The 27,375-nt window shown below is 26.3% G+C and overlaps 1 protein-coding gene across 1 annotated transcript in view; it reads left to right on the top strand.

Moving 5' to 3' along the window:
* The window catches only part of LOC129610822 (semaphorin-2A-like), an 86,559-nt gene that overhangs the window by 38,381 nt on the left and 20,803 nt on the right, over window positions 1–27,375 (top strand). Inside the window, exons 4-8 of the mRNA XM_055523568.1 lie at window positions 16,511–16,585; window positions 19,995–20,102; window positions 20,331–20,468; window positions 21,994–22,126; window positions 25,786–26,145. Of these exons, the coding sequence (XP_055379543.1) occupies window positions 16,511–16,585; window positions 19,995–20,102; window positions 20,331–20,468; window positions 21,994–22,126; window positions 25,786–26,145 (814 nt within the window). The remainder of the gene's footprint in view (window positions 1–16,510; window positions 16,586–19,994; window positions 20,103–20,330; window positions 20,469–21,993; window positions 22,127–25,785; window positions 26,146–27,375) is intronic.

The raw sequence follows: 27,375 nt of genomic DNA, 5'->3' as shown, positions 1-27,375 counted from the left end.
ATAGCAATAACGACATGAGGCATATTTTTTTCATTTTAATAATATAGGCTAACTGACATGAGCTGGAAGAAAATGAGAGTATACCACTTAAATTTCACTACATTCAAAAATATGATTATATTGCATATGTACATATGTGCGTATATCTTTCCCGCCAAGGAAGTCGAGACTCTGGTAAAGAGTATTAGCTCACATTCTCCGATTTTACGCATATTTTTACTAAACTATAGAATCTTAAAATTAATAAAACCTTATTTACAACTTATTTTCAGTTTTGTATCTATAATTCCGTATAAATTTAGAGATTAACTTGCTTTCAAAAGTTGTTTTTGAAGATTTCTGTAGCAAAATAAACATGAATTGAGACTTTAGAAATAAGATTAAATAATAATAGTCACTGTAATTACCCATTCACTGAAATATGTTAAAAATATGATTTCAAAATAATAATTAGTGTTAAAAAAATTGAGATACAAAAATAAATTTAAATTTCATCGCTTAACATTGTGGTATTCGTTTTGTTTACATTAGGGACTCCAATTCAATGAGTGAATTATGGTTTGGACAAATAAAATCTAAGTAAGATTGAGTCTTACTTATATTATGGAAAATGAAATTTTAAGGCACATGTTTATGTCTCTAAAAGTTTTGTAAAATTGGAATATTTCGCGATATTTCTAAGAAAAAAAAATTTCCACCATTAAAAATACACTGTGAAAAATATTAACTTCATTATTCTCCTATTTATTTTGGGTTTCTTTGATTATTTTAAGTTTCTTTGAAATTTCAAAAAAGATTAGAAAATATTAAACTTTTCCCTGAAAATATTTTTTTATGGCTGTACCTAATGTATGTGTGAACTTATGTATGTACATATATTTTTATTTTTTCTAATTTTACACTTTGGACTTTATTTCTCATTTGAAATTTATAAAGATGACGTGTAAAAGTTAAAAGGAAAGTTCTACCAGAAAAAAAAAGAAAAATTAAAATTATCGTTACAAAGTATGGAAAATGCAAAGAAACTTTTAACTAAGAATATAGAAACGAAACGTGAATCGAAAAACTTTTTTTCTTTTTTTTTTTGGCAAAATACTGAAATCAAATTTTTAAAAAGGTATTAAGGTAATAATAAAAAAAAAGAGTCAAGTTTTATGAAGAAATAAAAAAAAGAGCGAAAAAGATTTCAGCCAACCAAAATTATAAAAAAAAATGCTGGGAAAAACAAGAAACAGAAACAAAGAGCAACCTTACATACGTTTTTCAAATAAGGATAATAATATTATTTTCGCTAAAAGAATTTTTGATAACGGTAAATTTACACGTACGATGAAAATTGAGCGAAATTTTACTTTAGTCACAGAATTTTGTGTTTCGCTATCATTTCCATGTTTTATTTTTCTTGTGATTTTTCTTTTATAGTTTTTATTGCTTTTGATAATTTTACATTACTTTTTAATAAAGTCTGAATTATGTTTTTTTTTTTGCGTAATATACTTGCATATTGTACAGAACAAAAAGTTTATAGTTGGCTTACAAAGAGTTTGCGATGTTGTTGTTGCTGTTTTTTTTTTTTATGCCAAAATATCTAACAAGCGGGTCTGCTTGTTTTATTTTAAGATTTTTCTGGATTACGTGTTTTTTTTTTTTGTGTTTGTTACCGAAATCATAAATTTTTGAGCTGATGCAACTAAAAAGCAGTAAAAGAAAATATTGTGTGTTAGTCGAAATATTTGTTGCCAAAATTGTAAATTACAAAAAACTTTTTATAAATTTTATAGAAAAGTTCTATTTGTAATTATGGCTGTATACAAAATTTACAATAGTATTTATGCATAAATGCATGTGAATTAATAATAAGTCAGTAGATATAAATTTCCACCCAAACAGTTGTTCAAAGAAATTATTCAAATAGTTTTAAAATTTTAAATTGAAATTCTCATTTTTTCGAGAACTATGAGCTAGTTTGACACAGCCCAATTTGATCGCAGTCAAGAATCATCAAACTCTTGTAACTTTGATTCGGAAATTCTTTCATAAATCAGCCTTAAGACGTTCCAAATTCCGAAAAAAATCATAAAGGCCATGAAAAAGTTAACAAAAAAATGTAACTTTGCAGAATACAATTGAAAAGGTGTCGAAGAGGTCTACAACAATAAAATCGAAGAAATTTTTGGAAATCATTATTAAGGCTGTAGGTAATTTTTTACTAATCAATTAGGTTCTCAATATAAATATTGAAAAATGGAAACCACAACACTTGCAAAAGCACTTTAGTACCTTTCGTATGTGATCACACCAGTTCACTTTTCACAATCTATTTTATAATCAACTGAATGAGCAAAACTGCCTGACAATGAACTTAAAATTTTTGTTTCTTCACCATCATGAAAAGCTACAAGCCATCATGAATAAAAAATCATCAACTATATAATTTAATAATTTTATACATAAACCCGTTCTCATGGCTTTTTCCAGTTTAATGAAACAATTTGCTTTTGTACGTCAATACGTTATAGATTGATACTATCCGGCTTTTGTAGCCACAGCTTAATAATATAGACTTAACCAACATCTAACTGTAATATTATTATTATAAATACATTTTAGGCAGTAAAAAGGACTATGAAGCCGAAAAGCCTTATTTACCTTATTGAACGTGTAATATCTCTATTGTACGTCATGTATTTCAAATAAATTATTTGTCGATGAAAAAATCACAACAACCCACCATAGTCTGATAATCACAAACCATCTAAAAACTTTATGTACACGTAAAATATAAAAAGAAGAAACTGAAAAAAAGAAATACAACAAATTTAAAAATTTCTGAGAAATTTAACTGTCAATACTTATTTGTATGTGTGATTTTTAAGAGCTTTCCACATGCATAAATAGAATAAAAATATTTTTATTTATTAACAAAAATGTCAAATTCTCTTTTAAATTTTGTATAGTCTAACTTGTGGTTTCATTCAATTGTTATTTGCACAGGATGCAGTTCCATACATACTATTCGATTCAATTTTTCAATTTTCGCATCGATTTTTATAGTAACAATACAAAATGTTTAAAAATTAGAGAAGACGTGTAGGTTTTATGAGTGAAATATTGAAAAAGAACCATAAAACTCAATAAGAATAATATTCTATTGCAATTGGAATGTGACGGTATAAAATTTTTTGTGAAAATTGTTAAAAACTTTTTCCTTTTAGGACAAGAAAAAAGTATAAAATTGATTTCCTTAAAAGGAAGTGAAGTTTTTAAAATCTGTTCACATTCGAATACTATAAATGTTGAACAAGAAAATTAGAGAATATAAGAGGGTAGAAAAAAATAAAAAAAATGTTTTAAGAATAAATATTGAAAATAAATAATAAAAGTTAATAAAGAATCTGATGTGTTCGGCGTATAACCGAACGAAGAAAATATAGACAATATTCTTGGTGAAACCGTCAAATTTCAACGCATCTAAAAGCTAAGCGATAGAATTTTGCAAGGTTGTAGAAAAAATATTTACAAGTGAAATAAATTCAATTTTTTTAGAAAATTAGTAAACGACTAAGTAGTATGCAAATTCGGTTCTAAGAATCAAAAAATTACTCTTTGGATACTAATTTTCTATAAGAACTCAAATTTTTGTTAAACGTCTAAGCGTGAATATCCTCAGAAAATTATTTTTTTCATTTCGATAGCCGGAATTTGAATAGCTATGAAATTTAAGAGAAACCTATTGATATTTTCCATATAAGTGGACAAAAACGTAATTGTGGCTTTCAAAAGCGATTACTGGCACATGAATCTTGGCACTAAAACAATACCTTCCTTATTCGCAGGAAAATACTCAAAGAGAAGAGCTGAAAGTATTTGTTTTTCTTGTAGAAGTTGTTTTACGTTATTATTCTATTTCCGGTTTATCGCGACGAATTCAGTCGGCGAAAACGGAACTTTCAAAATTAGAAATTTTGCTTTTCTTTCTTTATTTTTTGCAGCTGAAATGTTTGAAAGTAAAGCGTACACCATAATAATAATGCGTTTCCTTGTTGACTTTTTAAATTACAAAACGGTACAACCATTTGAGATTCTTTTTACTTAGAATAATTGAAATTTTATTTTGTGTAAATAATTCTGACATTTTTATTTCAGGCATTTTGAAAACGACTATCAAGTTATTTTCTTGAATAATAATTCTTTTGACATCAATATAAACACGACATTATGAAATTAATACGTTCATACACTTGGAGGGATTTTTAGAACTTCTCTAATGTGAAACAAGATGCGTTTGTTAACTTTGTTTACGTACATGAAAGTTAATTTCTTGTAGTATGTGTCACAATTTTGTGTTATATTAAAAAGTTTCGAATATTTCCCAAAACTATTTGCTGATCTTTCTATGTAGGTACACGGTTTTGAAGACTTTTGGGATTCTTTCAAGGTTTACCATATGTTTGTTTAAGTTTCGTTATTTTTATTTTTTAAAACTTAAACTTCAAAGTTATTGTCTCATTTTTATAAATATCGTTCGCCCGTTTTTATCAAGTTTTTAAAATTATCAGACACGAATACGAGAAAATCAAGACAAAATATAGAAAAAAACAAACAAGAATCTTGAGAATAGGAAATAAATTTTTATAAAACTTTAAAGAGCGAAACTACAACAAAATGAAAGAAAAAGCCGGGAATGATATTACAAAGAAAATTTTTATTTCCAAACTTTTCCAATACTTTTTTCTTTAATTCTTTCTAGTTTGTTTTTTATTTTCTCAATATTAGAAAAGTAAGAAAATTTTTAGATTTTCAAATTGTTTTATTGAATTATTTCAATTTTTGTTTATGTTTTACTTAAAATTGATAGCGACATCAAAGTCAAATAAATTTCTTTTGATCAAGTCTTGAATTTTAAGAATATGAAAAAGGAAAAGGAAAGATTGGTCTACAAAGAAAATATTATTAGACATAAAAAGAAGACAATGAAAATCTAATATCAGTGCATTCACATAAAAATTTATTATAAATATTTATAGTCTCTGTTAAATTAAAAATAATCGAAGATATTGAATTCAGTAGAATTTATTGAAATTTATGGCTTAACTTTTGGTTACACATAACTGACATGATTCATTCCTGATTCTAATTCTAGTGGATAAAATATAGTAAATCTTTGCTTTTAAAATTATTTTCTTGTTCTTGCCAAGATCGGGACTTAGGGCCACCAGTTTTACATTTCATATTTTGAAAAAGAAACCTGGGGCCTTACTGTGTAATTCGATTTTCGTGATTAGAATGGAATAGTAGTACCATAAAAATTGATTGGTACTACTATACCATTTTTCCGAATACGAAAATCGTTTCTCGAAAATCTAGTTACATATTAAGACCTCTGGCATTTATCATTCAACTATTTCTCTTTTAAAGTTTAGATTTTTTGTTCATTGATTTTGAAAATGTTATTAATAAATTTTTTTGTTGAGGTTTTTCACAATTCCGTAGATTCAATAGTCTACATATTCAAATAAATTCATATAGTTGTAAAGTCTATGTAACAAAAAAATTTTGTTGACAGAAAGTAACAATGATTATTTTAATCGAAGCGGAAATAAATACAGATATGAACATTATTTCCCGAATTCGAAGGATTTCTGTTGTTACTTCAGTTTTGCCGTAGGAAAAATTTATAAAAACTTCTATTTATTTTTATTTTAACCTTACCCAATTTGTAAGTTAATTTACCCAAATAAATCAAACAATCCATAAATTATTTAAATAAATCCAAATTAACTTATTCTTCATAACATTTTTTATGACTGTGTGTAATTTCCAAAAAGCATTGTAAATTTTGCTCTTCATTCGTAATCACTAAAAGGTGCTTAATTGAATCATAAAGTAAATCTGCATACTGATATGGGCGAAAATTTCCGATATTTCTTCCTCATGGCATTTTTTTGATGCAGAAAGGTTCCTACCATGTCATTGACAGTATTCCAAATGACGGGCATACACATATCAACAAAGGTATTTAAAACTAAAAATCAATAAAATTAAACTCATAATTCTGAAGGAATTATGAAATTTAATGTTTTTGAATTAATTAATTAACTCAAGTAGATCCTCTTTATTAAGCGCACCAACCTCGTATACCCTTGAGTTTTTTTTATGTAATTTCAACAACAGTAATTCAATGCTCATTCTATCATTTTGTTAATCCTTGAAAAATTTATCGTCGTTTCTTAATAAACCATGAATTCGTTCAGCTTCATTAAGCAAAAGTAAAATAAAAAATTAAAATTTTGTGCTGTTTTTCTTTTTTTCTTTGTTTACTTTCATTTACTTCAGTGGAAACTGAAAAACAAAACAAAAACGGTAAATGGAAAAGAAAAGTAATAACTGTTCAAAATCGTTGAGCAAATTAAAAAGCTCAAGTTCCCCCATTTGCCCCTCAAAACCAGTAACCAAAAATTTTAATCTACTCAGGTGTGAAAAATGTATTTTGGCTTTTCTTATGTTTTCTTTTTCTGTTTTGGCTTGTTCAAATTTGATAAATATGCAAGAATCTCAATAAAAATTCATTTTTTTTTCGATACCAGAAAAATCAATTTTTTTCTGAAACATGGGTTTATTTTTTTTCTTAAATTGAAAGTCTATATTAATTTTTTGTTAAAAAACTTTCAGTAGATTTTTAGCAAACCAGTAGATTTTTTAATTTAAAAACAAAATTGGGTACTAATGTCTGCATTGGGGTTTTTCTTTGTAACATATCCAAAACGTAAACTAATTTATTCCTATTAATTGAGGAAAAGAGCTGCAAAAACTTGTGAAAATTGTAAGGGCTCGATTTCGCGAGCTCATTTTTCATGAAAATTCCATGGTTTTAAATTAGCCTTTTTTGTGACGTAGTCGGAAAAGTGAAATTAACCTCTCAAAGGTTCCACTAAAGAAAATTTTTTAAATCCTATTCATTGATTCATACGAGGACATGAGTCTCTTCGAATATTCATTCTTAAAAGATTATTACTTCCTTATTTTAAAAAAAATAATCAAAAATATATGATCTATGTGAGTTATAGATAGGTCCAATTTGCTAACTCTTAAATGCTTCGAATATTGATAAATTCATAAGCTTAATCAATCCTGATATAGATCTTAATAAACAATCGATTCGATTTAAACCAGAAAAAATTAGGACAGAGGCAGGTACACTAGCATCTTTCTAAAAATAAAATGTTTCTCTGCTTTAAATTTTTACATTTTTTGTGCTTTATACCCGTATGAACGAATGTTCGAAATCTTAGCAAAGCGGCTGCAATTTTTACATGTGTCATCTACACACAAACGGGTAAAATAGAAGCACATTATTGAATTTATTTACGTTGTGTGTTTATTAATGTATACAGTTAGGAAATGTCGAATTTCAACGCAAAGAATGACAAATTTCGTTTAACACTGATTTTTTTAAAAAAAAATTTTTCAACCTCTTTTATTAATTATAAAATTATAATTTTTGGAACATAACTTGAAAGATTTAAAAAGTAGTGGCAAATCGTGGAAAAGAACGATCAATAGCTACTCCATATTAAAATAAATTTACGGCTGGAGCTTTTATAATGTTAGTTTTAATATCAAAAAAGGATCGTGCATCTTTTCAGTTTTGCTGGAAATAGCTACATTCATACATATATATAAAATATCTCTGGTATATATTATTTCTGCGTGGTTATAGATATGTTTTTTTTATTATAATACTCAATTGATCACGATGTTTTCCTTTTGTTTATTTTACTACCGACTGCATTATAAACAATAAGAGAAGTATTCCTAATCCACGAAATTCAAATGCCGAGCTTTGAGTAAATATATAAACATTACAAAGGTATAATGCATAAGATCATCTCATATGTACATATGTTTTCATGGGAGATAGGGCCTTTCCCAGTAATGTCAAATGCATGCAACTGACGTTAGTCATGAATCCCAAGGCAACATGACGCTAGCGTTATAAATTCCAACATATGTTGCTAACGCAATTGATTGTCATTTTAGTTTTTTTTTCGCATGTTTTTAAAGGCTAATGCTTAAGTGATTTGTTTGAAAATTGCTCAAATTACAGGTGATTGTCATTTGCTAAATCAAGCGATTGACGTGGTTGACATGATCGTCAAATCTTTGACATACTGGGAAAGGGCCATAAGCTTCATAGACTAACTTGAACATAAGAAACTAAAAATACTCTTAAACTTTTCAGATTTAAAAATATTGTTAGTTTTTTGATTTTCTAAGATCTGTGAGTGTGTTCACTTCAAGGATGTAATTAATTTTAATGTGATTGTACAAAATATATTTTCATAATTTTGATAAAGATATTTCTATCAACCTTTTCTCTAAAGCTACATAATACAATCCGGTCGGTTATGTGCTGATCACATCAGTTTTTTTTTCTGTTTTCTCATCATTTTTCTCATCTCATGTAGAGTTTTTTTTTTCACTTGGAAAATTATGTATTCATAGTAAATTTCGTTTAAATTCAGAAAAAAGAAAATATAAAAAATTTAGAAAATCAAGATTCCAGGAAAATGTGAGACAAAAGTAAATATTTTCTCGCTTATTTTACAAAACCTTTTGTATTATAATTTAAAGTTGCCAATCGCATGTCAATATTGAATTTATTGCGTTAAAATAAGAAAAATTCTTAAATTGCACTGAATTTCTGTGATAAGTGAGAAATTTCATCTATTTCGAAATATTATTTAATTTAAAATATTCTGCGTGAAAGTATTGCTGCACTTGTTCACAAATTGAACTATATTGTTCTGATACTAGTTAAAAAACTCCTTTATTATATTCAAAAATAAAAACAAATTTAAGATTTTCAAATTTGGCCAAAGGAAAAACCTTCAATAAAAATGGTTATTTTTTTTTCTTGCAAATGTTTTTAAACCGAGCGTTTTATTTGGAAAAATGTCGTGGATACTCATTGAATAATTCAACTCAGTTCTGAAAAATCCAAAATAATTCATTTAAAAATTTCAAAATATCTTAATTGAATAAAAAGAACAGAATTATTTCAGAAATATTGCTCCTAATTTTATACAAAACCTCTTGGCTATCAATTTTCAATGAACTTTCAAAAATCTATGAAGTAAGTAATCTCCTAGTTTTCTTCATTTTGACAAACAGATTTTTATAATTTTCAGTTTTTTAAATATTCGATTTCTTTAAATATTAATCGCTTGAAAAAACTACCTCTGGCATCCCTCATTTTTTAATAGAAAAGGGCAATAAACCACTTATTTTACATTCAAATTCGTACGTATTTTTTATTTAAATTATATTTTTATATTATAGCAGGATAAGACAGCAACAATATTAAAATTTCTATGAAAAAGAACGATTTATTTATTGTGTCGAAAAAGGAAATTCTTATTCTTTTTTCTGACATTTTGCTATTTTTATACTTCACACGTAAATGATTTGTTGTACTAATTTTCAAACACATTTTTTATGCAACATGTTGCTATTAAGGTGTTTTGCACAATTTTGTAGAAAATATTTCTGGTAATCTACATAACACTACAAAACAATAATGTATATTAGGTGTGTATAAAACAGGAGGTCCCATTAGCACTCAACCTTATTATTAGAATAAATTTCTTTTGTAAAGAATAGGATTCTTTTATAGAGTTCAAAACAAGGTCATCAATTTTACGAATTTAATGCCAAGCCAGAGAAAATATTATTTGTTGCTTACCTTGAACCCATGGGTTAAATTTAAAAGTTGAAATTTTTCACATCTCGAGAAATAGAAAATGGACAACCTTGTATTACATGGGTATTACACTTACTATAAAGAAAAAATAAAATGATAAATTTGGAATTGTTAATATTCTTGCTATTTTCAAAATAAAATTAAAGGGAAAGAAAATTTGAATTTGCAAAATATTAAATATAACGGTAAAGTGTATTTTCACAAGATTTTCTTAGCGTTTAAACTTTTAGAATATCGCACCACTTTGACAGTTTTGTGAATTAAGATTTAGTATTATATTTTAGGAAGTTTGTATTATATTTAATATTCACCATATTATAGTGACTAAGTTGTTACGAATGAAAGCTCGAAGGGTATTATAATCTTACCACTCCGTATGAAACGCTATAATATAGATATCTGAGATACAGACGTCAGTATATGTCTTCGATGAGTGTCGAATTCTGACTTGATTAAGCAATATCTTTACGTGTTTCCATCTGTGCATCACAACCATAACCCAAAAATTTATTAGGATTGGATAACCAAATTTTCACTAATTAATAACAGGTTGTTACCGCAAGAACTATATTTAATTCGAATTTAATCAAAGTTCGACAACTCTAAAAATAATTTACCCGTCTATCGGACACTGTAAGCTAACATGAATTGAGTAACAAGGTCACTATTTAAATTTGATCATTTATACTTTTAAACGCTATTAAATTTTTATCATTAAAATTTGATTGCTTAAGCTCCAACAATAGCTGCCATGCAACTTAACTTCATGCATAGATGATAGGCAGCTGATCTCGTTGATGATTGCGAGATGTTATCTCGTAATGATAGTTTAGTATAGGGCTACCATTTCAATAAAATTTGGTTTTAGTTATATAAGTAAATGCCAGGGACTTAAACCGATTTAAGTCCTAAGTCTAAGCGGCTTAAGTGTACCCTCGAATATATAAATTTTTATAGTAGCTGTGATACAATCTTTCATTTCATCAAATTAAGTACAACCAAGGTTATTATTAGAACCATTTTGAAAGATGTTAGCATGGAATTTTTTTTGTAAATCCGTCAAATAACTTTTGAAAAACATTCGTACGGGTATCAGACATAGTCAGATCAGCTCAGATCAACTCTATTTTTTCTCATTTTTATTAGCGACTTGTGCGTAAAGGGCAAAACCCTTATTTTGAGAAATAAATATAAAAAAACCATAAATTTTTAAACCATAAACTTTTTACCAGTTTTCCAAAATAATTTTGAAAAAAGTGGTTATTAAGTAGTTGCTTAACATCTTTGTTTCTTCTTTGCTGATCTTTCGATTCATCCGTTCAAATATCTGTTGAATCATGCAAACTCATTGCAAACGAAATTAAGCTCATAGTCATAACCAGTCCTATATCTAAAGATTGATATAGGTTTTCAGTGCTTCAGTTTCCTTTTTTTTGAAAATAGTGAAAAATTTTTATTAAACGCACGTGATAAAATTATATTTTAAAAGGTAATTTTGCAAGAAGTATGAAGGTTTTTAAAAAAAAATTTAAATTTACGTGTGATTGTATATTTTTTTTATGCACAATATACAAATTCCATTCCACTTTACCCATAACCAAATGTGAATTTACATGAATTAACTTTATTCGACAACAGTGTTGTATTTATAATGGCGCAGAGAGAGTTTGCAATCATTTTTTTGAGAAAGACTTCCTGGGATCTATTTGTGTATAAAATTGTAGCTTGCTTTCTTAAAACTAAAGTAATATTATAAACAGAGACATAAACAGATGGACGGACAGAAAGAAAATAAACACATACATACTCGTATCTTCACAATTCATGGTTAGAATTACCTACCTAAAATTTAAACACTTTGTTTCAATGAGTATGGACTGGATGAGTGAACATTATATTATATGCACATTAAACTGTCTAAAGATTAAGGCAAGCGTTATATGTAAGTATATTTACCATAACTCCATGTAAAAATGTCGGTAGCACATAACTGTAAAGTTTAGAATATTGTTTTGGCGACGCCATGACTTTGGGCAGTTCACTGGCTCTATATTGTGCGTCTAGACTAATCAGTACAAATATTAATAAGTTTATAAATTATTTAGTCGCTTTTAATAAAAAGCTAACACTTTGACTAGCTTTTTATGATGTCAGAGAAATGTTAGAAAGTTTATATAGTTCTGATTTAATGCATAACTACAACAAGTCCACGTCTATTGAGTTTTGAATAGTAAGAAAACTGCATTTACACAGATATGAGGATGAAATAAATTTTTTATATTTTCAGCTGCGATAAAGTCTAAAGCAGTTCGCATCATTTGTTATGAATTATCATTTTTTGATCGTTCTAATTTTTTCAAATTTGGAATTTAAGCAGTAACCTTGACTTTGCATTCTTATTATTTTCTCTTTCTGAATGGTGTATTTTCTGTTAAATCAAATTTTTCAAATTTATATAAAAAATTTCAATATAATAGTATAAAACTTCTTATGCTAAGGTGCCTCACATCCGATGTTTCCTCAATTGAAAATAAAGAGTCTGGTAACTGAAAACTTCGGTGCGTTTGCAAACTTAGATTTTAAATTTTTTAAATACTCGTATTTTATCATTTTCAAATCATTAATTTATAGCAATTTTCCGAATATAAAAAAATTAATATTTGTAGTACCTTCCATACAAGTTTTAATAACGCTTTCATTAATTAAATTTCCTCCGAAAGAAAATTCTTGAATCGTTTTTGATTTTTTTGAACATTTTACAATTTGTTCTAATTCAACTGCCGCAAACATATTATTTTCAATATTAACAATTTCAAGACTTTTATTGTATTTTAAAGCGCTGCTTAGTGGATTAGAACATTTTCCTATCAATCCATTCCAACTCAAATCAATTTGTAATAGAGAAACATTATTTTTTAATCCCGAACATAACTTACTAAATCCTTTCTCAAAATACAAATTGTTCCATGATAAATTCAAATATTTTAAAGTTGAGTTTAATGCTAATGCTTTCCCCATTTCAATACCAAATTGATTTTCCAATTTATTGTGTTTTAAATTAAGTTTATAAATAGAATCATTAGTTTGTAAAATATCAGCAATTGCACATCCACCATTATCACATAAATTGCAGTAAGACAAATCAACAATTTTTAATTGTTGGGCTAAATTCAAGCCGTCAGCCAATATCTTTATGCCTTCTGAACCAATTCTAAAACAAATATAAAGAAAAAAAGGGAAATATATTTTTTTATGATTAGCGTAAAACTCGATTTTATAGAAGGATTGATTTATGTTAATTTTCTTCATTCATATCTCAGCTTTCACAAATTTTTTTCACAGCACATCAATTAAGTTTTAATTTAATCTAATTATGCACGTTTAAAAGAACTGAAGTTAAGGTAAAAAAATCAACCTATATTATATAAAACGAGCTTATGAATTTTACATAATTGTAAATATTGGTAAAATTACTGGCAATGAGATAAATTCAGTTCTTGTATCCTACTGTACTCAAGATAATATGATAGTGTTAAAGAAGTTGATTTTCCGAAGAAATTATATCTTAAATCTAGCTTCAACAAGTGGTTTATTCGGTTTTCATACAATACTTTGAACAGATTATATAGAACAACATCCCCAGCCGCATAGTTCTGAAATAACATGGAAAAAACTTTAATATCATACAACATCCAAACGTTTCCAAATAATTTTAGTTTTTTAGTTTAAAACATTTGCTTATGCAGTAGTTTTTGCTATGTTTTAAAAAAAAATCCTTTCCACTACCTTTATTGATTTTAAGATTAAGTAAACATTTTTCTATTCTTACACTTAAATCCAATTCAACAACATGTTTTTGTAAGATCTCGGTTATACACCCGATAGCAGGGTAGCCATAATAATTCACTTCATCCTTAAATTGATCAAATACGTTTTGTTGTTTAATTTCTATGAAAAATGATGAAAAGAAAATAATTGAATTGATAGAAAAACTTTGAAAATTCACAATCATTTGACCTTTTGTATAAACTTCATTCATTTGAATTTTATCTTCAAATATTGTTAACTCTTCGTTTTCAGTTGAAATTGATTGTTTATCGAATGTACTTTGAATACTAGATGATGTTAAAATTGAACTCAAATTAGATTGAGATAACAAAACTTTAACATCTGAGTTTATTTTTCCATCTTCTTCACTTTCAAATAAACTTTTACGCAAAGAAATATTCAATTTGGAATCACCACTATCCATGATTTGGGTAGTGTTGCAAATTTTCGTTTAATAAGAGCGTGATATTAAATTTTTTGCAATTCTAATTCTACCGATTATTGCCAAAATGTTTTAATGATTAACACAACTATATTCGATAAAAAATTTAGCTTATTTAATTTAATTTAAGACTATTATTAAATTGCAATATAAAAAGTTTCCTTTAGATTGATTAAATAATTAATTTAAAAATAAAATTTCTTTCAAAATTTGATACAAAACTCATTGAAAACTTAATTTATTTTTATTTAAAAATTTAATTAATAAATTCTTTAGGAGTAAATTAAAAATTTATTATTCAAATCGTATTTGTTGTAATATGAGGAACTACTAAAGCAGTTTTTTCGTAAATAGTTATTGACCCCATATTTATTTTGTATTTATTTCAATTTACTCAAAAGAGTTTTTTGCTTTATAACAAAACAAAAATTTGTTATCTTTTCTCGTTGCTTTAATACCTGTGAAATTTTTAATAAATCTTATCAAAAATTACATACTTTGACGGCTTTTCTGACAACATTGGAAAAAGTACTTAATAGCTTTACTCTATCCGTCCGATAGATGGTGCATCTATTAACAAAATTTCTAAACAGTTTAACGTCTTCGGCCCGACTGGTACACACACGTTACAATAAAGCCCAAACAACCTTAAAAGTTATAAATGGTATTATATTTGGTTCTCTATTGTATCATTTCATTTTTACATGATTCAACACATTGAATTTTAACGCTGCAATTCAGACAATTTATTTCATTGAAAGTACAAACATTTCAGTGAACGCAGAAAATATTGTGCCCTGCTTTTTATACCCGTACGAACGTATGTTCGAAGGGTATACCAAATTTGCCTTACCGTTTGTAACGCTAAGAAATAACGGTGATAGATATAGACTCAAGTGTATGTTTTTGATCAGCGTCAAATTCTGAGTTGATTTAGCTTTGTCTGTCCGTCCGTCCGTCCGTCCGTCCATCCGAACGATAACTCAAAAACTAATTGAACTAAGTTCACCAAATTTTCACAAATAATTTATTGTAGTAAGTGCCAGAATCCTATTTAAATTGGACATGATCGGGGTACCGGTTCGGGTAGCTGCCATACAACTTCAAAATTTATTTGGCTATATCTCAGAAACTATAAAAGTTATGGTATTGAAATTTCACACAAACGAATATATTAGTAGGGCCAATATGCCACATAAAAGTCGTTGAAATTACTTGGCTCCTTCTGGTACCTGCCATACAACTTCAAAAGTTATTTGACTATATTTCAGAAACTATAAAAGCTGTGATATTGAGATTTCACACAAGTGAATATATTAGTAGGGCCGATGTGCTTGATAAAATTCGCTAAAATTTCTTGGCTCTTTCTGGTAGCTGCCATACAACATCAATAGTAGTTTGGCACAACCAGTATTTTGAATAACACATAGTACTGAAATTTTGCATAAATTAATATGGTAATACGGCAACTTAAAGTCATAGTCTGCCCCATAGTTAGTTATGGCACATTAGTTATTCGTAGGATAACTAATTCGTACGGGTATCACAGAGTTGACAAGGTCAACTCTATTTTTTTTCTCGTTTTATTGTAAAACACTTTATCCCATAATTACAATGACAAAATGGCTGCAAATCTTAAATAATGGCTCGTTGTTGTGTGTTAAGATTTTAACACTTTATAATGACTAAAGACAGTTAATCCTGTTGCAAAAAAAAAAAAATTTCATTTCCTCCTCTCTTGAATTATTTTCTTTCCAAATTTATAAAATTTGAATTTTCAGCTTGCTAGCTTTTTCAAAATGCTATAAAAGAAGAAAGCAACGGTGGATGACATTTCATAGTTAGTATACATATAATATTTTATCGTAATAATTTAAATAATTTACCAATTCAACTGTGTATTATAAGAACGTTTCGTTTTAATTTTTGTTCCTCTCCTGAAAGTATGCAATATTTTTCTCTTCATGATTTCAGAATTTTTTTAATGAAATAAATTACTTAACATCGTTTTCGAATCTTCACTTTGGACCCGAAATTTTATTATAATTTTGGAGACCTGAGATTAAATTCAAATTACCTATCTATTTCAGAGTTTTTTTTCAAATTATTTTCATATGAACTTTTAAATATTTAGAATAGCCATTAATAAAATGTCGCATTTAATAATATTACAAAGCAATAATTGCAATTTTCATGCACCTATGCTGTTAAAATTTAAATTTTCTATAATTAAATTTAAAATGTTTTAAATATGAAATTAAATTTTTGATGTATTTTAACAAGAACGACAATAAAATGTCGAAACATTGTCAAAATCTTCATTTTTTATTTTAATTTTCTGTTTTTTTCCTCTTAGATCTATGTATACTAATTTTATTTATGGATTTACATGTAATCTTTTCGTATAACTTTTTAATTTTTTATTTCACACATTTCAAATTTATTTTCATTTTTTTTTTTCTTTTTTGTTATTCTAGAATCAAAAGGATGTTGTAATATTGGAGCCAACAGGATCAGATATCCTAAATTGTGTCTCAAAGGGTAAACGAGAAGTAAGTATATTATTATTTTTTTTTTATATATCTATTAATTTGTATATATATATGTACTTACATACAAAAAGAGAATGTACGTACATATATTTTTCTAAATAATAAATAAACACTGTAATATGTATGAATTCTATATCACTCGAAAAATACACGAATAAAATAAGAAGAAACATAATCGAACGAAAAAAAAACCAAAATAAAAAAAATGAAATCCTAGATCTATCCATGTAATACTCGAAAGATAACCGTGTAATTTTAGATCATATGTTTGAGAAATAATAAAAAAGAAAAAAAAAGGGTATTAAACAAATATATTATTTTCTCCATCTCTTCTATATTTGATATTTATAGACATTAAACATATTAAATATGTATAAAATAACCAGAAAAACAAGAAAAAAATAAAATAAAATAAAAAGCATATATGGAACACTTTTATCCTTAAAGGATCAATTTTTATTAAATACCAAACGAAAAGTTCGTTTATTTTTTTTTTCTTCCTTATTTTTTGAGGAAAAAGAGTTTTCTTTTTTGCTTTCTTCTTTGGTGTGTCTTTAAGGCATGAAGGATACGCTTTATATAATAAAAAAGAAAAAGGATAAAATAATCTTCATGCGTCACTTGAGAAATGGAAAATATTAAAAAATAAAATAAAATAAAAGAAAATTCAAAATAAATAGAAAAAAAAATTGTAAATGTTTAAGCAATGGAACGAAAAAATAAAGGGAAAAACTTTAAGATTTTTCGTTTATTTATTTTCAATACTTTTCTTTCGTTTTTTTTCCATTTTTTCCGAAATAAATGATTGATTGGTGAATTGATAGTGTGATGAAACATGATTTTATCGGATTTCATTCTTTGTGTTTTGATTTTGTTCTTTTTTTTCTTCTTTTTTATTATTATATAAATTTTTCCTTTATGGAAGGATTTTAAAATAAAATACAAAAGGGAGTAACAGAAGAAAAAGAAAAATAATAGGAAAAAAATAAGAAAAAAAAAATCTTAAATAAAAATACGAAAAGAGTTTTTTTTTTTCTTTCCTTGACGCTTTTTGATATTTGATGATTGAGCGTATTAAATTGTCTTGTAGACCTTTACTTTTACCTACAGGTATTTTATATTTCAAATTGGTTATTTGTTAAAAATACACATTGTATATACATAGATAAATAGATATGTTGGCATAAAACTTGATTTAGAGGAAAAATATTATTGCGCTTTCAAACATACTTACGCAATTACACACATAATTTTGTATTTAGAATTTTTGTGAAAAACTGAAAAATGGAGTAAATTAGTAAATGAATTCGAAACATAATTTTTGAGGTCAATTAAATTGAGGAGTTACCACATTTATGTATGTACTTGTGTATTTCTTGGAATAAAAGCTCTTTAAGTTTTATATTGGTTAGGTTAATTTTTGTCAATATTTTGTCGTAAAGAAACTTTATAATTTAAAATAAAATTATTAGTGGTGATTTCTGAGTTCGAATATAGAATTTTAATATCTTGCATTCATTTGAAAATCCTTTTTGTTTTTAAATCAGATTGTGATGATAAAAGAAAATTTAGCACTGTTAAATAATGTTAATAAAAAGTTGCTGAATATTGAGGTTGTTAGAATTCTAATTATAATAGAAAAAAATTTGGAAAATATGAGAATCAAATTTATTGGAAAAACAATTTCTGAAGTGGAATAAATTTTTACTGAAATATATTAAACAAATAGAACCAATATGATGAATTGTACAATGGTTATGGCTCCAGGCCTTTAACCGAAGCACGTTAGGTTCAAACCCTATAATAATAATACAAAAATGAATAATTAATGTCAACAACTTCCAATATTTAGTATGATGAAAAACTAACGGCAGACTGGTCACCTAGTTAATTCCAATGACTTGTAAAACTGATCCTTGACTCTACAGTCAAGTGGAGGGTCCTAATACTCACAAATGGAGTAAGAAAAATATATATATATATTTTTATATTATATTCTATAGTCAGCAACATTTTTGAGAGTCGACGCACTCTACCATCCTAAATAGAAGGTTAAAAAAAAACAAAAGATTATAATGGATATGTAGGTGCGATATAGATTTCACTCGAAATTTATTGTAACAATTCTCGAAAGTTTGGGAAGCGAATCTGTTGGGAGGTTACTTTTGAGTTAGAAGAGACTTCGTACTGTATGGAATGGAAATTAAAAATTTGAAAAATTATGAAATGGTCCATAAAAATAAAAGAATAGTGCTAAGCTCAATTTTTGTACAAAAGATATTTTTTTGAAGGTTAAAAGGGGTTTTCACAAAGAATCTAATAATCCAAATGCAAATGTGAAAAAATATAAAATTTTCCAAAATTAAAAAATGTTTGTTGCAACTAGTCTGTGCAATTTTTATTTTTTCATATTAAAAACTGTAAAACATACTTTATATTCGACTATATATGGTACAGAGATTATTCGCATATAATCTATTCGTCTGTTATTAAAACACAAACATTTTAACTGAAAAACGTGGCGACATTAAATTTGCCCAGATACAATCTCAACTCCAGGCAGATCGGTTTTAAACGTACGAACTACGAGTATGTAACATTTGTAGATTGAAACGAATACCTGATATCCTATAAAAGGATCAAAAAGCATAGGGTTCAGAGTCATCGACAAAATGTCTATAATGGATGCAAACGGATTATATAGAGTTCTAGGAAGAATCTTCATATATAAATTTTTTCAATTTTTTCTGCCGATTTCAAGATAGTTAAATTTAAAACATTTTAATGAAATAATTCAAAATTGAAAAGAATGTGTTATAATTTAGGTTTTGTAGCCGCGTCTGGTTACATACATATATCTGAGAACAATATTTTAAATAAATATTACATTTAAAATGAAGTTCTAAAGTACAAAATAAAGTTTTGATGAAATCAGATAAAGCATTGCAAGTCTATATTTTTGATGATTAAAAACTTCCTCTCAAATTTCTTTTGAAGTTTGTTTGGGAAATTGAACTGAGTACAGCATTCAGATACGACAGCTCAATTGAGAAATATTTTGTTTTAAGAAAATATTTTTTTTTTACTTTTTAATGGAAAGTTACAACTCTCTCTGGAATTTCTATGAAATAAAAAGAAAAATAATGTCAAAAATTGTGGAAAATCAATAATTGTCTTATAAAGTTGTTGGCTCTATTGCCTCAACAACATTAATACTTATAAACTTCTAATATGATTTCTTTTTAATAAGAAAAAATTATATTTTTAAAATTTTCATTTTGTAAGGAAATAAGCAAATTGTCCAAAATTTCATCTTGTGCAAATTCTGAATATCATTTTGCTTTGTATGAATTTATGATTATTTTATATTTATTGTGTAACTTTGTTATCAATAATATTCTTTTCTTAGTTATTTGAATGCCGTAATCACATAAGAGTAATACAACCAATGGACCATGGGAGAAAATTGTACATATGTGGAACGAATGCTCATAACCCTAAGGATTATGTTATATATGTAAGTAATATATGTATACATACATATTATGTACATATACATATTATATGATAAATCTTTTAAAATACACATACATAAGTATTTTATTACATTATTATGAAAAAAAATCAAAATTTTTTTTTTGAAATTATTTTATTTAAAAATATTTATTTTTATGGAAAATAAACCCTTAGGCTTCTTTCAATAAAATTATAATAATTTGATTTTAAATTTTTTTTTTTTGTTTAGTCCAATTTAACACATTTACCAAGGAATGAATATGTACCGGGTATTGGATTAGGTATTGGTAAATGTCCTTACGATCCATTAGATAATTCAACAGCTGTTTGGGTTGAACATGGTAATCCGAATGATTTACCAGGATTGGTAAGTGCAAAATTATGATTTTTTCATTCTTTTTTTCTTTTTTTGTTTTAATATTAAATAAATATACGTATATATATTATACACATGGGCACATATTTAATAAAATCCATAAATACCTTAATTAATTTTATTTTAGGCATTTATTTTGTACATTTTATTAATATTTAGAGATATTTTATATATACATATATCTACTGATATATTGTATATTAAAATATAATAAATACCTTGAAGGCTAAAATTATACAACATCATAACATTTTAGTTTATAACAAAATATAATTTAAATGTTGTTAAATAAAGCGTGAAAATCAATTTAATAAATCCTATATAAATGTAGGTTCATACAATGTATTAAAATATATTTTATTAATCATAAACACAATATAGTAATAATATGTATAGATGTTGCTATTTTAGATGAAAAAACTAGTATCCTCTTTAATGCAGCATGCTTATGAATTATTTGTATTCATGCCTTTAGGGTGAACTAAATTGAAATGATTTTTAAAATCAATTAAGTTGAAAGAAAAATCAATTTGGTCGACATAATTATTATGTGACAATTATTATTAATTTTTCAGGTTATAATGCCTTATTCAATTGAAACAGTTAGCAATATTAGCAATCAGTACTATAAAACAATGCTATAAAACAATCAGTACTAATAGTATTATTAAGAGTTAATAGTAATTTTAAGTCCTGGAAAATTATAAAATAAAATGTTATTGTAGTATAATATACGCTTTTGAGTCCCACAATATGAATTAGTGAGCGAAAATTTGAAAATGTAGAATTTCAACAACCATGAAAATTAAAATTTCATGTGAAATTTTGTTTTGAACTGTTAATTAATACTAGGGTAGTAAAGCTCGGATACAGTTACCAAGTAATACCCAATACAATTGCTAAATTGTAACAGTTAAACTTAATAGTTTCGTATTTATTTGTCGAATTTCTGGCTCACTAAATTACTGAAACTTTGTATTTGTTTTGTGTTGGAACGACACAATTGATCTACACATATGAAACACGAAAAATTTTTGGAAACTTCTTTACTTAAATTTAGTCTTTATTTTATTCAAAAAAGAGTAGCTTGTCCTAAATTTTAGATGTACAATAGCTTATGTACAGTAGGATTGGAAAAATTTCCACATGTAAATTAAAGTACAGAAATCGATGCAAAATTAAGGATAAATACTTTATCGGTAGAATTTTGAAAAGAAAAAAAAAATTTTTATAATTTGGGTAAATTGTAACGTGATTATATTCTCATATATTTCTGTATAAGAATAGTATGAACCTATAAAAATAAACAAAATTTTCACATTAATTTCTTATATCTACATACATTAGTGTGCAATTGTTGTATATATGTGTGTTTGTATATCCGTTATAATATTAAACTGAAGAAAAATATATTTCTCTTTTTTTTTCTTATATTTTAATTCCCATAAAACATCAACTCTGTATATATGTACGCTATGTCCAACAACAATGATCATATATGGAAAATAACAAACAGTATTCAGGAACAAATGCTGAATTTACCAAAGCCGATTCAGTAATTTTCAGGTCTGATTTGTATAATTTAACATCCGGCCGGAAGGAGCATAATTTCAAAAGGACACTCAAATACGATTCTAAATGGCTTGACAGTAAGTAAATTGTTATTTCTATAAATGTATTATTTTTATCTTCTTTATATATACAAGAATGTTCTTTTTATTTTCTCCCAAGGCAGGGTTTTGTACGGAAATTTTTTTTTAGTATAGATTGCTTTTTCATTTGATAATATTTTCTATTATTTCTTTTTTCCAACTTCTATTCTTTCCTTCGTTTTGAATTCTGTATTTTTGTGTTGTTTTTGTTTTTTGCGAGGTCCTCTTTTGATGAGTATATTGTACTATACCGAAATGTGAAAATTAAGAGAACATAACATTATGTGTTATGTATACCTAAAAATTATGTATGTATACTTATGTACATGTATAGTGAGATGGGACTACTACTTGAATATATTACTGAAATTATTGCAATTATGTGAAATGATAAGAAATTGAAATAAAAAAATGGAGGAGGCAATGTGAAAATTTTAACAAAAACCAAATTCGTTTGGCCATTGCTTTCACACCTAATGACTGCCACCGTGACTGCCATAGCTTTCACACCTAATGACCTAACGATCAGCAAAAGCTTTTGATGTTGATCTAAGAAAACAAAAATTTTATGACATTTTCTATCTTTGAAGTCAAAATTTTGCTCATATAATTTTTAATGAAGCTTATTTCTCCACTCAACTTAAAGATTCGTGCTGTACTATTAAAAGGCCCTATAAACTATTTGCTTATACACCTTCATCACTAAATATGAATCAATAATTTCTATGTACATATTCTCAGAAAAAGTCTTTATGACTATAGATCAACATTATGTTTAATCAACAGCTTGAAGCCGAAAGTTGTGCTAAATATTGCTCTGCTATTTATTCAATTTCCCAAAAGATGCCAAAGTTCATAGTAAAATATTCAAATAAATTAAAGTGGCTTTGTAATTAACATTATTACAGATACAATCATTTTCTAAACGTGCGATTAGGATGTAGTTATCATTTTTTCTATTTCTTTGTATGCATAAATTTTATGACAGTTACAGAAAGTTTAAATTTCTTAATTTAACGCAAGCAAGCACAAAGATTTATAAATTCGTCAATTATTATCTATCTATTGATTCTATAATCATTGGTTGACTTACGTACCTAATTGGAAAAATTATTTAAAAGCATTTTAGAAGCATTTAATTACCAATTGTTTTTAGTACAGTAAAAACACTGCAATAATAAAAAGTGATCTAACATTCGATATGAATGACTTTTGTAGAGGTTACCATTACATTATGTACCCTATTGTAGGTACAACATCACTGAATTATAACATTTAAAATAGGTTTAAGGATAATATTTGGAATATTTCTTCTCCTTTTTTCAGATTTTTTTGTTATACAAGCGTTGTATTTGTGTAAAAAATTATTTTCTACTATTTTTCTCCTCTTATTATGACTTTTTCTTTACTTTTGGGTAATCATTATCGTTTTCAGTTTTTCTATATACTACCTTCATTTGGTAAACCAGTGATTGTCATTTTGGATGAACCAAAAAAAAAAAGAAGAGGAAAAATGAAAAACAAAATAACAGTTTATTTAATGACATCATAAGATTTTATCTGTGGTTGAGATTTTTTCATTACAACATTTTAGTTGATTTCGGTTGGAATCTTTAGAACGTAACCTTTTTTTTTCTATTTGTTCAGTTTGTTCAATTTTTTTTCTATTTATTTGTTCAGTTTGTTCCTTTTTGTATTGCAGTAAGTGATGTGTCATTCATTGGACCAAGCGTTAACTTCTGAATTAGAGAATAATAAAAAGAAAAAAAAATGAAAAATATGAATGAATTACCAAAAAGGTAAATTGACAGCCAATGGAAATAATGTTAAAGAATAAAAAGAGAAAAAAGAATAGGAAATTAAATTGTCAGTTAAAAAGTATAGTAAAAATAGAAAAAAAGCAGTTCTTTAAATTATACAAAAGCATTTATGTACTAACTACAATAAAGAATAAGAAATTTCCTTTAAATCCAGCAATAACACCTATTGTTAAAGTGTTTAAAAAAATAGTCAGAGAAGCTTTTTGTTTTTCTTCTTTGACTCATTCTTAAACAGGAAACCTACTGGAAAACTACTGTAACTTCTTAATTGTAATAAAAAAAAATCACTTTTCTTACCTTTATTTAGAAATTCATTAACAAATGAATGATTTGAATTAGAAAACAAAAGGAACAATTAATAAAAATGATTAACTGCGAGCCTACGTAGATTACGGCGCTTAAATGTATGTATAAGACGCAAATAATTTTTTTACATTAATTGTAAAGATTGTTATTTAGAAACAATTGATCAGAGTAGCATCAATAAAATTTTAAATTTAAATAAGAACGTTAATAAGAGAAATCATGTTAGTTTGAAGCTCTCCATATAAAGAGTTTTCAAAAAACTTAAGACCGAAACTGTAAACTCTTCTATATTTTTATTAAAATAAAAACTAGCTTCCTAGAGATTGTTTGGCGGGAATTATGTTTTCTTGTTAAAATTATATATTATGTAATTGTATTGATCTGTGATCACCTGTTTAATTTTGACACTGTAAGTTAAAACTTTTACTTAAACGTTGTTTCTATTGCATTCAATAAGGAGCGAGGAAAGCTGTTTTCATACTAAACTTATGATGTTGTGCTGTATTTGATACATTCGTGAAGTGTAAAGCAAACTTCTCCAGATTCTGGTTCTCATTGCAACAGTACTCTTTGCATTCAAGTGCCTCAAGTTCGACTTATGGAAATGCAACGCTTTTATAAAATTAAACATAACAAAAGGGCACGATTTTCAAGATATATTATTAAGTCAAGCTTTGTTCTTTTCAAGTTAATGTTTACTACGGACAGATAAGTTTCTTTATGAAATCATGAAAGAATGACTGAACGAACCTTTGTTAGCTAAATTTATATTTTTGGCAACAATATAAAGAAATAAACAACGGATTTTTTTCGAAATTTTGTATTTCATTAGTCTTTGCTTAAATAGTGGTTCTATGCATCTTCCCAGAACTTTTGGGCTTCAAAATGCCGTAAGCATTCATTAATAATTGTAGAATTTGTGAATATTATTACGAAAATTTATATTGTAGACATTTAAGTGTTGATTATCTTATATTTAATTATCTAATCCTAAAAGTATGCAATGAGAGAACATGAATTAAAAGAATAATCATATTGTTCTCACTTCTTAATGGAATGTACTCTTTTGAAAATTTTTTTATAAAATAGGTTTTGCACAAATTAAAAGCAATATATCAATTATCAAATTTCTTCTATCAAATTACAATTTGAGAAGGTTATTTAATTTATTTTTATTTTTAACAAAAATTGTCATTGTGACATTTTTGAACTTTATACAAATTTTTAGTTTAAAACTTAAATAAATATGTTTTTCCATTTGGTATACATAAATCCCAAGTTTTTGTTACTGTGCATAATATTATTTGTAACATGTTTTCATATAGATAGCAAGAATTTGATAGTTTCCAACTCATCAAATTAATGTCAAACATTTTTTTACAATAAATTAATTGCAACTATTAAAACTAATATTGTTTTCAATTTTATTTATAATTGATAAAAATTTATTTTTCTATTTTTCTTTTTTCGCGACTCTATTTCAATTATTGATGCGATGATGATGATGATAATGATGATATGATGATATAGAACCAAATTTCGTTGGCTCATTTGATATTGGAGAATATGTGTATTTCTTTTTTCGTGAACGTGCTGTTGAATATATAAATTGTGGTAAAGCAATTTATTCACGTATTGCCAGAGTGTGTAAAAATGATAAAGGTGGCAAATATAATATTATTGGACAAAATTGGGCAACATATTTAAAAGCACGAATAAATTGTAGTATATCAAGTGAATTTCCATTTTATTTCAATGAAATTCAATCAGTTTATAAAATGCCAAATGATAATAATAAATTTTATGCAACATTTACAACAAATACACATGGTATTGTTGGATCAGCTATATGTAGTTATGATATACGTGATATAAATGCGGCATTTGATGGTAAGTAAATTCTCTTGTTTTATTTACAAATTTTTTAACATTAATTTAATATATAATAGTATTTATAACAAAACACATTTAATATGAGTTTTTGTATATTTGCATATAAGAAATAGTGTGCACATAGTTGTATAATAGGATAATATTTTTAAAGTTCCAAATGAAAATAATGAATTAAAGTTTTAGTGAAGTTTAATAATATGAAGAGGTTTTTAAAATTTCCGGATCTATTTAATGTTATTTCAAATTTTCATCAATGTAGGTAGCTATATTATTTGTAAAATAAAATTTTTTATTATGCTCAACTATATTGCATATTAGACAACATTGCATGTACATAATAGCCATATTGCGTTTTTCAATAGAGTAAGATATTCAATTTAAATTCAGTGTTTATAGAGCAGATCTTTGTTTTGAAATTTTGAAATTGAATAAACTTTTAGCATGAAAATATTTATAATATGCGCATATGTAGTTGGTCAGTCTACAATTTGTTTTAACATAATAAAGAGGGCTAAAGTCAAATTTTTGTGCAGTTTCTAAATTTATTGTTATGACGTATGTAGTTATATTTTTGTGGAATTTTTTCATAATTCAATAACCTCATTTTTAATCAATTTTAGTTATTTCTTGCCTTGTGAAAAATATTAGAGCTTTTTTTAACTCAAATTTTCACGATAAAATTGTCAAGAAAACTCCCGCGAATGTTTCAAAAAAAAATTTTAAAAACCCATCGCCGAATCGACGTGATAGTTAAATAATTGATTTTTCGATTTCTTTTTACTCCTGTTAAAGTTGAAGCTCAACAAATGTGGTTAAACCAGGTATTGTTGGAAAGAGTTCAAGAAGATGCTGTTGGAAAGTAGAGTTGAGACACATTTTTAGAAATGGTAAATTTCAGTTAGACGTCTTTAATATGTCTTAGAATGAATAAAACGTATATCAGCTTAAAATTTATTCGAATGTGCAAAAATTATATTCAGACTACCTCCACCTGCAACAATAAAAACTTTTTTCAAAAAAATTGGAATATACGGTAATATCTCACGCAGATTTGCAATACCGATTTTTTAAAAAATTTCAATCATTAAAATTGTAGGCCTGTTGGCAATAAAGTAAATCAACTCATAACGCAGTCTTTTTAAATTATGCCAAAATTGCAATATTTTCTCTATACGATTTTTGGGGAAATCCTCGTACATTTACGAAATTTTGTTCGTAGACGCTTCT

Source organism: Condylostylus longicornis, unplaced genomic scaffold (genome assembly GCF_029603195.1).
Source record: "Condylostylus longicornis isolate FDR11 unplaced genomic scaffold, ASM2960319v2 ptg000048l, whole genome shotgun sequence".
Taxonomy (NCBI): Eukaryota; Metazoa; Arthropoda; class Insecta; order Diptera; family Dolichopodidae; genus Condylostylus; species Condylostylus longicornis.
This window is presented reverse-complemented; position numbering and strand designations above follow the sequence as displayed.